The following is a 15446-nucleotide window of genomic DNA, read 5'->3' as shown; positions in this document are numbered from 1 at the left end:
TTCTGAGATGAGGTGTTTAATGCCAGAAGCGCCAAATGTTATTACTCTCCTTTAGCTAGCACGTTTATGTCGGATTGAAGGCTGATGTTTTTATCCAGAAGAAATTCCAGAGATTTTCTGTAGTTTCTAGGTTATGTTCTAGTAAGGAGCACTTAATTGCATGATGCTAGTGCTGGAGGAAGAGTCATTGTTCACCCACTGTTAACCTCTACTGCAACAGCTAAAACAGGGCAAAAGCCATTATGCAGCCAAGTTTACCAGATTTGCCTAACCATGCCCTTAGGAAGGTACATTTACAGTGTTATGAAATCATGGTGCCCTTGCTTTCTCACCAGGGCAATCCATACCTTACCACAGTGATATTATCCTAGATTATGTATGCATGTATGTATGTGGTATTTGTACAGCGCTAACCTGGCCAAAAGCATCCCAATCTCTGTTGTAGCAATGAAGACACCAGGAAAGGTACAATCCAGTCTTCAGGCTCTGTGAGGGCGGCGCCTTTGATGTCACAGATTCACTAGTTAGGCTTCTTGCTCATACGATTTGGAAGTCATGTGCAGTTAGGCTTGAGGACCATTCATCTTTCAGGGGGACACCAATGTCTTTGTTACCTGTGAAAGAAGTAGCTAGTATTTAAATTAATGTAATGGCTGAATGTTTGGGAATTCGTTCTTCAGAGCAAGAAAGTCTCCAGATATGTGAACACTCTACAACTTAGTGAAGGTCTAATCCTCTATCAAAAAAGTCATTTGCAAAAGAAGACGTTCTGGTGAGGTCTAGGAAAGCAACAGGATTTTCTCCAACCTTTGGTCTTACCAGAGGACCTCTGATAATTCTGCTGAAGCTTGAAAATCAGTATTGAAAACATTCCTTTTTTCCATATAAGGCCACAACAAGATGTCATGAAGGATCAAAGTAGGTGGATCTGAGATTTTTTGCAAGTGACCCACCAATTTAAATTCTGAAGGCTTATCACAGGTGTCAGAGCTTACTCTACTTCTGCACCAGGAAGATGAATCGTACAAAAGTGGCAGCTAAGGGAGAAGATAAAATTCCTTCCTTTCTTTACTTATCTGTGACTAACTGGTCTGGTTAACCATTTAAGAGGATTTTTAATTACAATTTCTCTGACACAAAACATGAGATTCCTATCTGTTCCCAACTGAAAGTCAGCACTTATTAAATGCAGTAAGGCAACCCAATGTTATCCTATGAAAGAAGTAGGCCTCACATTAGTACACTGCGCCCTGCCCTGTGGCTATTTAGGGATTACCCTAAGGATGACATATGTATCAAAAAGGATGTTTTAGGCCTGCCAGGTCAAATGGCAGTTTAGAAATGCACATATAAGCTGGTGGTAGGCCTGAGGATTGTTTAAAATGACTATTAAAGTGGATGAGACAATAAGTGCTGCAGGCCCACTAGTAGCATTTAATTTTCACGCACTGGGTCTATGTATTACCCCTTTACTGGGGACTTGCAAGTAAATTAAATATGCCAATTGGATTTAAGCCAATTCCACCATGTTTGAAGGAGAGATCACAAGCACTTTAGCAATGGTTAGCAATAGTAACATGCACAGAGTCCTAAAAGCCAAATAAAATGGGTTCAGAAAATAGGAGGAAGAAGGCAAAAAGTCTGGGGATGACCCTGCAGAAAGGGCCAAGTCCAACAGGTCTCTATGCATCACAACGTTTCCCTGCATGAACTCCTCTTTGAGTTCCTTGCAGCTCCTTCCATGCTCTTCGTGCAATTTGTTGCTCATCCATGTTCTTTGGCCTGTCCCTTGGAAGGTTTTTTTTCTGCAACTCATATTTTTCTTTCCTAGGACACTTGCTTTAAGGGTAATGCTTGGCATACAGTTTAAACCTGGATCCAGAAATTGCAGCTGGCAGCGATAGGCCATACCAGCCTTCCAAGAGGTCCATCAAGCCGTTGCCAAGAAGACCTGCCTGTAACATAAAGAAGTTGACCACATAAGAATCTTGCTGCTGCATCGTCCTCAGGATGGACATTGTATTAACAGTCCTTTGAAAGTCATTGTTGAACTGTTAAAGAACCAATGGTTCCAATGCCTGGAGAAAGTCTTGTTTGTTTTTGCTCAATAGATTTCAGGCCTCTCAAACTCCATAACAGACACCCCCCCCCCCCCCCCCCCACAGGAGATTTCATGAATGCCTAACACAATTGAATACTGAGCCCTCAGATCCTCTTGGAATTAGATAATTTTGCTTCATAACTAAATAAGTAATTAAGCAACGCTATCAGTACACATATTAACACTGTAGTCTCATCAGCATATCTTTTTATACTGGAGCAGATCTTCTCAGAAGGGTTATGCCTTTGTAACCCTTGCCCTGCTCCTCATGATGCTTTTTACCATTAGGAGACTGTGTGGCTGTCAATTTCAAATTCCACATGGTAGCCTGATGTGACATAGTTCTAGTCTCTTCTGGAGTTCTTGCTAGATCTACCATCCGTATTGCCAATATATTCAGAAGGACATCCCTACAAACTGGTTCTTCAAAGGCAGCTAGATCTGAGTGTGGGGCTAGTTTTGGGTTTCGAGGGCCTTTAGTAATGTGCTGTAGAATCCATAAATGAGTCCTAAGCACCAGAAAACAAACATGTTTCTTGTCCGTCTGGTCTGGCTTGTATCAGGAACCGAATTGGACTCTTATTAGATGTTATGAAGTACCCAGGCCAGTGTCTTTCCAGACTTTTACACTTTGGTCCAGTTATACTGTGATATCAATGTGTAGTAGTCTCATCGGAGGATAGACGCTCATGTCCAAATGTTCAAGATACCACACTCTCACGGGCCCAGTCCAGAGTTACTAGGATCGTTCCTGACCTTGTTCAAAAACTCGGGGCAAGAGAGGTAGCAGCTGAAAGGCAGGAGACAAGACATCCAAAAATACACTGCGACCACCACAATCAGATTTGTAAACACCAGATGGGCAATAGTTCGGCAAAAAAGGGAGCTCAGCAAACTTAAAATGTTTGTGGCCCTCCTTGAACTATAAGTAGTGTATGTGGGCTTGCAAAATGGGAACATGAAAATAGGCATCCTGCAAGTACAATGCCACAATCCAATCAAAGATCTAAAATCAGGCAAAGGCCTCTGTCCTTCTTCAGCACTACGAAATAGTGGGATTAGCACCCAGCCTCAAAGTCAGGACACTCTCTATTAGTATTTTTGCCAAAAGAGCCTGGACTTCCTGAGGCAACATAGACAAATGGTCCTCTGAAAGCCACTCTGATGTAGGTAGAATACGCAGCGGGACAGAATGGAATGGCAGGACTATCTGCAGGACTCATCTGTCAGACTTTTTTTGCCACCTATGAAAAAAAATGAATGTTCCTGCCTCCTACGCGGTGGCTGTATACCACTATGCGGAAACTAAAGCAGCATGGAGGCTGCTGCAAGAGGGGCTGGAAAACTGGAAGTTTGTTGCCCCTTCTAGCCTGTGCATAGGTTGTGAGATACCTTCTTGTGACCTCGAAAGGACTGGGGTACCTGCTGTTGGGATGGCGGGCCTTGACGTTGGCAGAAGGAGACACTCCTAACGATGCCTCAAAAGGGGTGAAACTGGTGTGGATACAACCCCTTGCAGGTGTAAAGTGGCTGAGGCAGCATACAGGTGCTCCGTTTTCTTTAAAGCGCTCACGGTCGAAGTTAGCATTCTCATCAAAGAGGTGAGACCCATCACAAGGCATGTTCATGACCCACATCTGGACATCACTCAAAAAGCCCACAGATCTTATCTATGCGTAGCGTCAGAGCACTGCACTAGTACTGATTGCTCTGCCCAAACAATCTGTCATGTCCAGTCCTGATTAGAAGACCTACTTGGCTGCATCCTGGCCTTCCTGAATGGTCTATCCTAAACTAGCCCTGTGCTCCCGTGGGACTGTTGCTAAAGGTTTATCCACCGAGTCCCATAATGCTTGGGATTAGCATCCCAGCGAACACCTAGTGTTGACGGACCAAAGGGTCAAGCTGGCAGAGGAAAATATTATCTTCTCAAACGCCTCTATTCACTTTATCGCCCTATCAGCTGGGGTCATTGGGAAGGAATTAGGAATGACTCTGCTGGTGGAGGCCTGTACCACACGATTCTCCAGGGTAGAATGTTGCATACGAAAGGCAGGGTCACCAGGAGCTGGCTTATGATGATGTGCCACTTGTTGATCTGCTTGTAAACTTAAACAAGGTTTTGCCTAAGTGGCCAAAAGGATATGCGTAAGTGTTTCATTAAATGGTAGCATAAGTTCCAAGAAAGATGGTCCATGATGCAAGAACTATGTGAGGATGATAGTTTTCACCTCACTGGAAGGTCATTACAAATCTAGAACTTCCGCTGCCCTTCTGATTAAAATAGCATGGATGCAGATTCTTCTGTAGATGGACCAAGAGGAGACACCAGCTCATGGTCAGGGGACGTATCCAGCCAACTGGCCTCCTGTAGGTCCATATATAAATTCTCATCAATATATTGTGGGAAAAAATCATCCTTATCATCATTGTCATCATTATCAAAACCAGGCTGGCTTTGATCAGAGTCTGACCCAAAGAAGTACTGAGTTCAAAGTACTGGAGGGCGACCTCATGGCAAAGACATTGTCCCGTCTCAGTCTGAAAGTATGTGGGCCGGGCGCATATGACCTGGACAGGTGGCTTTCTTTAAGGTCGAGATGAACTTGATTCAGAGTTGGATAGAATTATGGGCTCAATGTCCTTCTTTGGCATCTGCATCAACACAGCAATAACAGGCATGGATCATGGCCCCGGATGTGAAATCGGCTCTAGAGTCGGAGCTGACTCCGAAGGGGATTTAAGAGGCACAGTCATCGCCAAAGGAGGACCTACCAACGGTAAGCCAGTCCTCCAGCTAGGCATCTGCGGATCCGTGGGGCCCAAAGGCCTTACCAGAAGGGACTGTTAAGGTGCCAAAAATGGAAAGCATGGCTTCCTTACATGCCTAGATTTGTTGCAGCATCACCGTCAGACCCAGAAAGTCAGGGTGCATCGGAATTAGTTGCTGAATTAAATCCTCAGCAGGGAACCAGGAGTGAGACCACAGGGCACCTTGGTGTCATTGCAAATTCCTCGATGTGGAGTGGCAAGGCTGGGAAGAGGCTCATTTGGCCTTCTTGTGTTTCTTCTTTGATTTGAACATACCTGAAAACTTGAGGTGCAAAGAAAATAAATTGGTTGCTGGCACAGAGCCGAGAACAGGAGTGGGTTACTGTGCTTGACTTTGAGCAGGAGCAACCTTATTGAGATTTACGGCAGGCCCGGCAATGTCCCAAATAGCCTTTAGATTTATCATCGGTACAAAAAGGGGTGGTGATGGACGGAGCATCTGAATCAATCAAACACTCACACCCAGTCAAAAGATCAGGGTTTAATCCATCACCGTTCTTTAGCCCACTCTGCCACCCCAGATCAGACATGGCTATATGCAAATCAGTCTGACCCTGTGCCTCAAGGGAACAGTCCAGCCCAAACTGCCAAGCCATGTCTTCCCTGGACCGGAAACAGGCTTCCGAGGACCGGTTTCTGGCATTCCAGCCGTCTTCAGCCCGGCTTGCTTGAATCCAGTGGCAAAGTGAGCAAGGGACTCACGTCTGAGCATACCCTGCCACACTTATGGCGGCCAAAAGCGGTACAAAAGGGGGTGGAGATGGACGGAGCATCTGAATCAATCAAACACTCACACCCAGTCAAAAGATCAGGGTTTAATCCATCACCGTTTTTTAGCCCACTCTGCCACCCCAGATCAGACATGGCCATATGCAAATCAGTCTGACCCTGTGCCTCATGGGAACAGTCCAGCCCGAACTGCCAAGCCATGTCTTCCCTGGACCGGAAACAAGCTTCCGAGGACCGGTTTCTGGCATTCCAGCCGTCTTCAGCCCGGCTTGCTTGAATCCAGTGGCAAAGTGAGCAAGGGAATCACGTCTGAGCATAACCTGCCACACTTATGGCGGCCAAAAGCGGTACAAAATGGGGTGGTGATGGACAGAGCATCTGAATCAATCAAACACTTACACCCAGTCAAAAGATCAGGGTTTAATCCATCACCGTTCTTTAGCCCACTATGCCACCCCAGATCAGACATGGCCATATGCAAATCAGTCTGACCCTGTGCCTCATGGGAACAGTCCAGCCCGAACTGCCAAGCCATGTCTTCCCTGGACCGGAAACAAGCTTCCGAGGACCAGTTTCTGGCATTCCAGCCGTCTTCAGCCCGGCTTGCTTGAATCCAGTGGCAAAGTGAGCAAGGGACTCACGTCTGAGCATACCCTGCCACACTTATGGCGGCCAAAAGCGGTACAAAATGGGGTGGTGATGGACGGAGCATCTGAATCAATCAAACACTTACACCCAGTCAAAAGATCAGGGTTTAATCCATCACCGTTCTTTAGCCCACTCTGCCACCCCAGATCAGACATGGCCATATGCAAATCAGTCTGACCCTGTGCCTCATGGGAACAGTCCAGCCCGAACTGCCAAGCCATGTCTTCCCTGGACCGGAAACAAGCTTCCGAGGACCGGTTTCTGGCATTCCAGCCGTCTTCAGCCCGGCTTGCTTGAATCCAGTGGCAAAGGGAGCAAGGGACTCACGTCTGAGCATACCCTGCCACACTTATGGCGGCCAAAAGCGGTACAAAAGGGGGTGGTGATGGACGGAGCATCTGAATCAATCAAACACTTACACCCAGTGAAAAGATCAGGGTTTAATCCATCACCGTTCGTTAGCCCACTCTGTCACCCCAGATCAGACATGGCCATATGCAAATCAGTCTGACCCTGTGCCTCATGGGAACAGTCCAGCCCGAACTGCCAAGCCATGTCTTCCCTGGACCGGAAACAAGCTTCCGAGGACCGGTTTCTGGCATTCCTGCCGTCTTCAGCCCAGCTTGCTTGAATCCAGTGGCAAAGTGACCAAGGGACTCACGTCTGAGCATACCCTGCCACACTTATGGCGGCCAAAAGCGGTACAAAAGGGGGTGGTGATGGACGGAGCATCTGAATCAATCAAACACTCACACCCAGTCAAAAGATCAGGGTTTAATCCATCACCGTTCTTTAGCGCCCTCTGCCACCCCAGATCAGACATGGCCATATGCAAATCAGTCTGACCCTTTGCCTCATGGGAACAGTCCAGCCCGAACTGCCAAGCCATGTCTTCCCTGGACCGGAAAGTGGCTGAAGTGGCTTTTTTCCCCAAAAGGCGTCTGTAATATGGCAGGGCTCTCTTTTTCCAGAAGCGATTCCACGCTTGTCGAGGAGAACGCTGGATTTATGCGCCTCCTGGGGCGGCTTGTTGCGTTGCAGCCCGCTTGGGCTGATGGGGCTTGTAGTCTCCTGCCCTGCGCTCCACTCGGCGGCTCGGTTTGTCCAGCGAGCGGCGGGAGGCGGGCAGGATAAGCGGCTGGTAAGGCTGGAGTGGCTTTTTTCCCCAAAAGGCGTCTGTAATATGGCAGGGCTCTCTTTTTCCAGAAGCGATTCCACGCTTGTCGAGGAGAACGCTGGATTTATGCGCCTCCTGGGGCAGCTTGTTGCGTTGCAGCCCGCTTGGGCTGATGGGGCTTGTAGTCTCCTGCCCTGCGCTCCACTCGGCGGCTCGGTTTGTCCAGCGAGCGGCGGGAGGCGGGCAGGATAAGCGGCTGGTAAGGCTGGAGTGGCTTTTTTCCCCAAAAGGCGTCTGTAATATGGCAGGGCTCTCTTTTTCCAGAAGCGATTCTTATCAAAGGACAAGAACAACAGCAGCTAGCTCCAGATCCAAATATGAAGGGGCAGAAAGAAAGGAAGGGACTTTAGGGTACCCAGATAGTGCTTTTATACAGCTACAGTGGTCACTTCTATGGTAGAGGGGTAGATATATGGAGAAGCACTATGCTACCTATTGGCAACCACTGGCTAAGCTGAAAAATCTATTGGATCCCGTCTGGGGATATTCTAAAGGTGATGAATCTGTGATTTGAAGTATTCATCAGAAAACCTCGATTTTATTAAGGACAGTGAGGCATGTATTATAAACCACATTACTGGCAGTGTAGCAGGTGGATCCCAAAGCATTTGTTTGTAACATTTAGGTGGTATTCTCCTCTTTCTGATTTTGGCAAGACATTGTCCCAAATCCTCATTTGTTTTGCTATGTCTACCTACTGTGTTTATATTGTTGATGTTTTCTTCCACAGGATAGCCTCTTCAATCACACCTTCCTGTTGCTTTCACAACCTAATGGCCTAAACAGGCATCCCTCACTTTGTGATCCCCCAGATAACTCGCCTAAAGCTTTCCTTCAACTCCTTGTCTTTAGTGGAATGCAAATTTTCTGTGCACTCTGTTTCGGAAACCCTTATTAATTAGCTTTACATAGCTGTAAGGAAAAACTGTGTGCACAACTTCATTATTACAAAGTCATAGCATTGATTTTCATAGATAATTATTTTTGGCATCACTTATACAGTGATAAGGTGATTGTACTGTGGTAGGGTGTCCAAGAAAGGTCCAAGAAGACTATCTGTGTGTCATTTTTCAAGGATTTCCACAAATTGGTGTGCAGTTCATCTAGGCGGAAGTTGCATAATAATCAGGAGTTATCCTGTAAAGCTGCCTTGGGTTCAGGCATCCTGGATGTATGTTGAACACATCACACTACAGAAAATGAACCTTTCCAGCAAAGAACAAGAGCTCAGCAGAGCAAATTTAAATCTTCAATTCCTGTATCTTACCTCTATTAATAGGATACATTTTGCTCTTGCTTTCATTGGAAGGAATTCAGCATATAAAGTCACCCTGGATAGAACAAACAGTAACAAAAGTGTAAGGTTAGTACTCAAATATATTCAACATTTGTGTTTAATTTTCTCTATTCTCTCATTCATGATGAACCTTTATTCAGTTGATAAGATCACCATAAAAGAGTACAAACAATATCTTCATTATATAAACCATTACTGAAGGTGAACATAAAATGGTAATAGTCATTCCAACAGTAAAACACATCCCCCTCAGACTTAAACAAGGGAGTTAAAAAACACTTCCTCGGGCAGCTACAGTAAGAGCAATCCAAAATGCAGTGTCCTGCAGAGACTTACTGTCGCAGCCGCAGGGTAACCTTGCCTCGAGCCGCATCGCCCCTATTGGAAATGCCAAAAGCTGATGAAGTTGGTTAAACCTATACCTAGCCAATAAAAACCTATCTTGCTGTGAATGGACCTTGGCTAGATATGGTTCCGACCCCTGCACGGTTTTCAACAGCATATGACCCCGTACTGATGGTTTCTGCAGCTCCAGATGCTCTCTCTCCAAACAGGAAAGGTTCAAGGACAGCCTTTTAACACACCCCAACTCATGCAAGGACAGGGAAGCGGGGTCGTCATAGATATCTGACCTACCTAGGGAAGCAAAAGCTGACTTAACCCCTTCCGTGCTCGTGACGGAACCACTCCGTCACGAGCCACGGGCGCGCTGTGCTGGTGACGGAGTGGTTCCGTCACTGCACGGCCACCCCGCCCATGCTGCAGGAAGCACAGCTCACCCGTGGCTCGTGACGGAGTGATTCTGTCACAAGCATGGCGGCACCGTGCCGGCCCCCCTCCTCCCCAGCGCCGCGGCGGAATTACCGCCGCGGCCAAGGGGTTAACATAGGCTATCCATGGTATTGTATGTGCCCAATCGAGAGCCAAACAGTCTGCAAGGATCAACCGATTCGGCTTTAATTCCTCCCTGCTCCATATCTTAATCCAGCACAATAAGGGGCTTAGGGATATCAGGTCCATCACTTGTGCAAGGCCAAGCTTCGCCTGCCCCAGAAATGCTGGGGTAGAATTTAGAACCTGTACCATCTGGTGCAGAAATATATTCTCTTCCACATAACTCCACACCTTGCTGCCATAGCACAGTTGGGGTATGCATTTAGCCTGGTAAATTTGTAAAACAGTCCCTTGGCACCTGCAAGCCTAACCTGTATGCAAAGGTGGAAACTGAACCCATGGTTTTAACAAGCTTGGATTTTTTGGCCTCAATTGATGGCGTCTAACACTTTTTGATATCAATTAAGATGCCCTATTAAGGGAACGCCACAACTTTACCCACAGTGGAATTAGCCACCTTAAAGGTCTTGCTGCTTGTAGACTTTGGGACCACTACCGTCGCATATGACTATTAAAAATTGACCAACAAATCATAGTTTCCCATAAATGGCACATATCTGGCCAAGAGTAGAACCAACCCATGAGTTGTGCGGGCCAAAAGGACCGGGTCATCCACGTATAATAAAACAGGAAGGTATCTATCTCTAACCTTGGGGCAATTCACCAAGACTGATAATAAAGCGGACTCTAGGCCATTCAGATATAGGTTAAACAAAAAATGGGCAAGAATTCACCCTTGAAGAATGCCTTAGCTGGTAGGGAATGAGCGTGTACAAAAAGTGCCCTGGAAAAAACACACCGAGGCAGAGGTCTTTGAATGAAGATATGCTAAGAGGGCCACAATATTTGGGTCAACCCCCAACTCACTAAGAGGAGTCCAAAGTTTCGCCCAGTTCACCCTGTTAAATGCAGAAGTCAAGTCTATAAATGTTAAGTGTAAAGAATCAGAAGGGGCAACTGTATACTTGTTTATGATTAAATGGAGGTTCAGACACTGATCTGAAGTAGAACTCCCCACCCTGAAACCATTTTGAACATCACTCAAAATGTTATCATCTGCCCACTCCACTACCCTAGTTAAAATCACCCTACCCAGGACCTTGACCGCCGCATCCAATAGATATAGTGGGCAGGAGCATTGTGGATTGTCCTTGTAACCCTTCTTAAAAATAGGGATGATCATGGCTGTTGACCAGGAGGGCGACATCCCCTCCCTGACAGCCACATTCAAGACCTGAGTCAAAAGTGGAGCCCAAACCTCTGCATTAGCCTTAAACAAATCTGGCAGGACACTGTCAGGCCCAGGTGCCTTATTGCTCGACAAGGCCAAAATGCCCTCTGTGACTATCTACAGTAAAGACCACTGGGTTGCAAGCTTGTGTCTTCTACAGACGAAGTTATGTCACCCACACGGTCCCCTGGTTATAGATAGCTTCAAAATGGTCGACCCACTCCTTATCAGGGATGTGATGGCATATGACTGGGCCAGAGCCACCCGTGAGGCAAGGCCTGTTAATCACTTTCCAAAAAAGAGAACTATCCCCAGTTTTGCATGCTTGACACAGCTCCTCCCAGGCTAACTCTTTCAAGTTATGTTTGAAGGCAGTTTGAGACTGCTTATAAGCCCACCTACAGCCTGTGATCAATCGCCCATCCCTCGGTGGTTGCTTCAAAGTGGCATTCAGCTGGTGTAGGGTTTTCGAGCAGTCCCTATCAAACCATTTGGGATTTTGTAAGTCCCGACTTCTAGCGGCTGTTGCCGACATTAACTTAGAACCCCTGTGGCAATACCTTTAAAGGCTTCCAGAACCTCCCCACCCCCTGCATCACTGTCTAAACAAATTTCGATCTTGCGCCCAAAAAAATTAAAAAAGGGAAGTTTGGAAGCACTAGGGGTCCACCTGGGACCATTTCAGCCTCCTCCCTTAATCAACAATGGAGAAGCCTCATGAGAGCCCCCTTTGCTGTGATCGAGGGGCCATGAAAACAACCAAAGTTAAGGATAAGGGATTGTGGTCACTAAATGGGCTAAAAACTATGTCAAAATGAGAAATCAACAAATATATTTGGGTTGAGACTAATATGAAATCAATAAACGACCTTTAAAAGTTGGGTAAATTATAGGGTATGGGGAGTTTACCAATTTCTCCAGCGCAAAGACCAAGTTGTGAGACTCCAAAAGCTCATTGAACTCCAGGCCCTCAGCTGAATGTACAAAATGTAACCCTTCTTTGAGCAAACAACTAGAATTTAAACATTGGGATCCTGAGGAGGGTCACATAAATGACAATTAAAATCCCCAGCTAGCACAATAAGATCTCACCCAGAGCCCTTCTCAGACAGCAAATTAAAAATTCGGCCAAGGTGAGAGACAAAACAGGCCTTGACGATACCCCCCTTAGCGTTATAGAAATTAATTAACACTAACAGGGAGCATCTCAGCAATGAAAGCTGTAACCCCTGCACAGTGTGCACCTGCCAGTGAAAATCGCAGATATAACCACTAAGTTCCACTGTAATAAACATAATTAAGCCTCCTTGTCCCTTACAACAATGGAAGGCACCACTGGTTCACAATAAGTGGTATAACCCTCTAAGAAATAGCAGTTTTTGGTTTCCCATGTTTCTTGGAGGCACATTATGTGAAAAGGTTTAATAAATTGCAACCATCTGGGATCAGTGAACTTAGGGGAAAGACCTGCATTATTCCTTGACAGTAGAGTATAGCCTTTAGAAGAATAGGGAAGGGTTACCACAGGAGCTGGGGGGGGGGGGCATGGGGAGCTGGGAGGAATCACAGGGTCCAGTCAAGTCATGACTCCAAACCATTCAGGGGAGGAATCTGTTAGAGGTGGACAAAAGGGGGAGCAGCCTAAATGCAGAGCACTCTTTGAATGGGCGAGACCTTCCTAATAGGGCCTTGAAATCCTAATAGACAAACTGATCTTCCCGGTTTAAAAGAAAAACGAAGGGAGGGCCACTATCGCAGGGCTGCTTTGCATGGGTAAGGGAACAGCTGCACGTTGTTCAGCCACGTGCCGGGGTTGTTGAAATGAACCATCATGCAGTCACCAGCCCATGGTTTACTGTCCTTGCCTATCCAACTCACTCTACTTGCCATGATGATAGAATCCACTAACCCCACACCCCTATTACAACAAGAGTGTGATTTAAACCAATGCACTACCTTGTTCTTAAGCTCATGAAGAAGAATTAGAGCAGTGGGAACATTACTCAGAACAATGGCATAAGGGGTCGCTTAGGATGGCAAATTTAGCACAAACCCAGAATTTGCAGAGGCAAAGGGGCGCAAACTTTTCCCTTAATTAATCACGGGGTAGGGGGAGCATCTACTCCCAGCACTTCTGTTGCGTTCCCTGGCCCTGGAGCAGCCAGGGGAGGGCCTGCAACAGCAGTAGTGTGTTTTGAGACAGAATCTATAGCTGAGCAACTGGGTTCAGTGGCCTCTGATGTTTGTATGAAGAACCCTGCTCCTGGTGCCCCCCTCCCCTTTCTTGATAGGCATAAAATCTCTAGGATGCTGTCTTCAATGAAGGAGAGGCTCGCCAGGATTGGATCCAGTTTGTTATTTAATAGTGTCACAAGATCCCTGAAAGAAACACTCCTAGAAACAAAAGACCCCCCTTATCACCAGTTGGCTTAATAGTGGGTCGAGCAGCCAACTTAGCTTGATTGGGAGGCTGGGCTTTGGCACACGTTTTTCACTTGGCTTGCGCTTGGAACTCATATCCAGTGTTGTAGAAATTGAGGAATGACCACTGCCCAACATATCTCCCCTTGATCTTCCCCTTGAGAGCCCTACATGTGGCAACCCCCCATTCCATTGCGCACAGGTCACCCAAAGATAAGGTGGGGGAGGCTATCCATGTTCAGAGAAAGCCTTCTTTCAGCCAGCTCTATTTCTTTAGATACTAGACCCACCACCCGATTAAGGAAGCCTTCTGTGGTGGAGACTCAAGGGACAGCAGGCAGGGGTGGGATTTTAGTAGAAGGCCCTTTCTTCTTCCCATTATTTGGGTGGCCTTCGAGTATCATTTATGTACCTGAACAGATAAAAACTAAAAACTATAAGGGAGACCATAAAAAGTCACAGAGCAGCTGTCCAGCTAAGGCAGGCATTCGTGTCACTCAAAGAACAATTGGGGCCACAGAAAGTACCTTGACGTGCACGCAGATCCCGGGCGGTTAATTCCTCATGACAGTCAGCCTCCCCTCCACTGCGACCGGAATTGTGACCCCTTCCTGTAGCGGGCAGGCGCAGAATGGGTCTGCCCTGGGCCCGGGCGCCACCGGCAGCTGCAGGACTTGCACCCGCGCTATATAGGGCCAAACAGGAAACAGCTGGTGTGTGCTGCAGGGACCGCCTCCTGGGGCTCAGGAGAATGCTGGTCAAAGTAGCCCTCATCACCCTGCCACTGTACGGAACCCACCCTGTGGGAATTGCACACACGCTATATAGAGCCAAACAGGAAACAGCTGGTGTGTGCTGCAGGGACGCCTCCTGGGCGGGAAATGCTGGTCAAAGTAGTCCTCATCGCACTACAGCTAGTCAGACTGCGCAGGAAAGCGTGTCATTGAATCATTCGAACTTCTGAGCCCAATCCAACCACACTATGCCCTTGTGAACCCCATAACGCACTGGAGCTCCCTCACCCCTCCACACGTCCCAAGTCCTGCCACAGTAGAGGTAGGTCTCTCCTGCACCGAGACCCGCATTTTACCGTGGGGCACATGGAAGTGAGAATATTCACTAGTGTATCTGTGCATCGCCTTAATCCATTAATGATCGGATATTAGACCCACACCAATCAAGGTTTATACCTGCTCGCCAGTACGGTGATAACACCAACCGCCTACTCCACCTCATTGATAAAATACACTGGTCACGTAAAGAGGCTTTGTTCCTATCTATTGATGCCGAAAAGGCCTTTCCTCTTTGAGACGATAAAGGCATTTGGCATTGGCAAATGGTTTCGCACCTGGGTACGGAGTATTTCTAGCGCCCCCCTGTGCTTTGGTCAGTGTGAATGGCGTTTTGTCCCCTCCATTCTTCATACGGTGAGGCGCGTGCTAGGGCTGTCCCTTGTTCCCACTTTTGTGTGCCCTATACAAGGAGGCCTCTGATACAACGGTTGTGGGGCAACCCGAACATCAAAGGGATTCCCTTTGGGGCTGACCCACATCTGATTAACTTATATGCTGACTTTGTCATTTTATCCATCACTGAACCAATGGCCTCGCTTACGGCCCTCATCATTTTTTTGCCTACTCATGAGACGGCACTACGCTCCCAATTCCCCTTCGAATGGGCAGTTGAGGCTATTCCATATCTAGGTATCTCCTTGGCTCGGACTATTCCTAATGCATTAGCTACTAACTATGCGTCCCTTGTCTCTCAAACCCGCAAGGACCTGTCGACCTGGAGCCTATCATGGATGGTGTGAATTGCGGTGGTTAAGATGACTACTCTACCACGCATCCTGTATTCATTTCAGACTTTACTCCTGACTCCACCACAAAACACTGTCCACTCCCTTCAATTGGGCATTAATACATTTATTTGGGATGGGAAGAAACCCCACCTTCAGAAGCGAGACGAAGGTCTAGCAATGCCATAAATGATGTAATATTATCAAGAAGAAAACGCCCCTCTGGTAGCCCACTGGAAAGAACAAGGCCATAGTGAGAGAGATCTTAGATGGATCATTCTAGAAAGGATAAAAGAGCAGACCAGATTAGGCAACAGT

General features: G+C 47.0%; 1 protein-coding gene across 1 annotated transcript in view; it reads right to left on the bottom strand.

Moving 5' to 3' along the window:
* The window catches only part of SVOP (SV2 related protein), a 381533-nt gene that overhangs the window by 90602 nt on the left and 275485 nt on the right, over positions 1-15446 (bottom strand). Inside the window, exon 7 of the mRNA XM_078667399.1 lies at positions 8755-8818. Within this exon, the coding sequence (XP_078523525.1) occupies positions 8755-8818 (64 nt within the window). The remainder of the gene's footprint in view (positions 1-8754; positions 8819-15446) is intronic.

The sequence above is a fragment of the Lissotriton helveticus genome, chromosome 11 (assembly GCF_964261635.1).
Source record: "Lissotriton helveticus chromosome 11, aLisHel1.1, whole genome shotgun sequence".
Classification (NCBI taxonomy): domain Eukaryota; kingdom Metazoa; phylum Chordata; class Amphibia; order Caudata; family Salamandridae; genus Lissotriton; species Lissotriton helveticus.
Note: the sequence above shows the minus strand (reverse complement) of the source record. Positions and strands in the feature narration are given on the sequence as shown.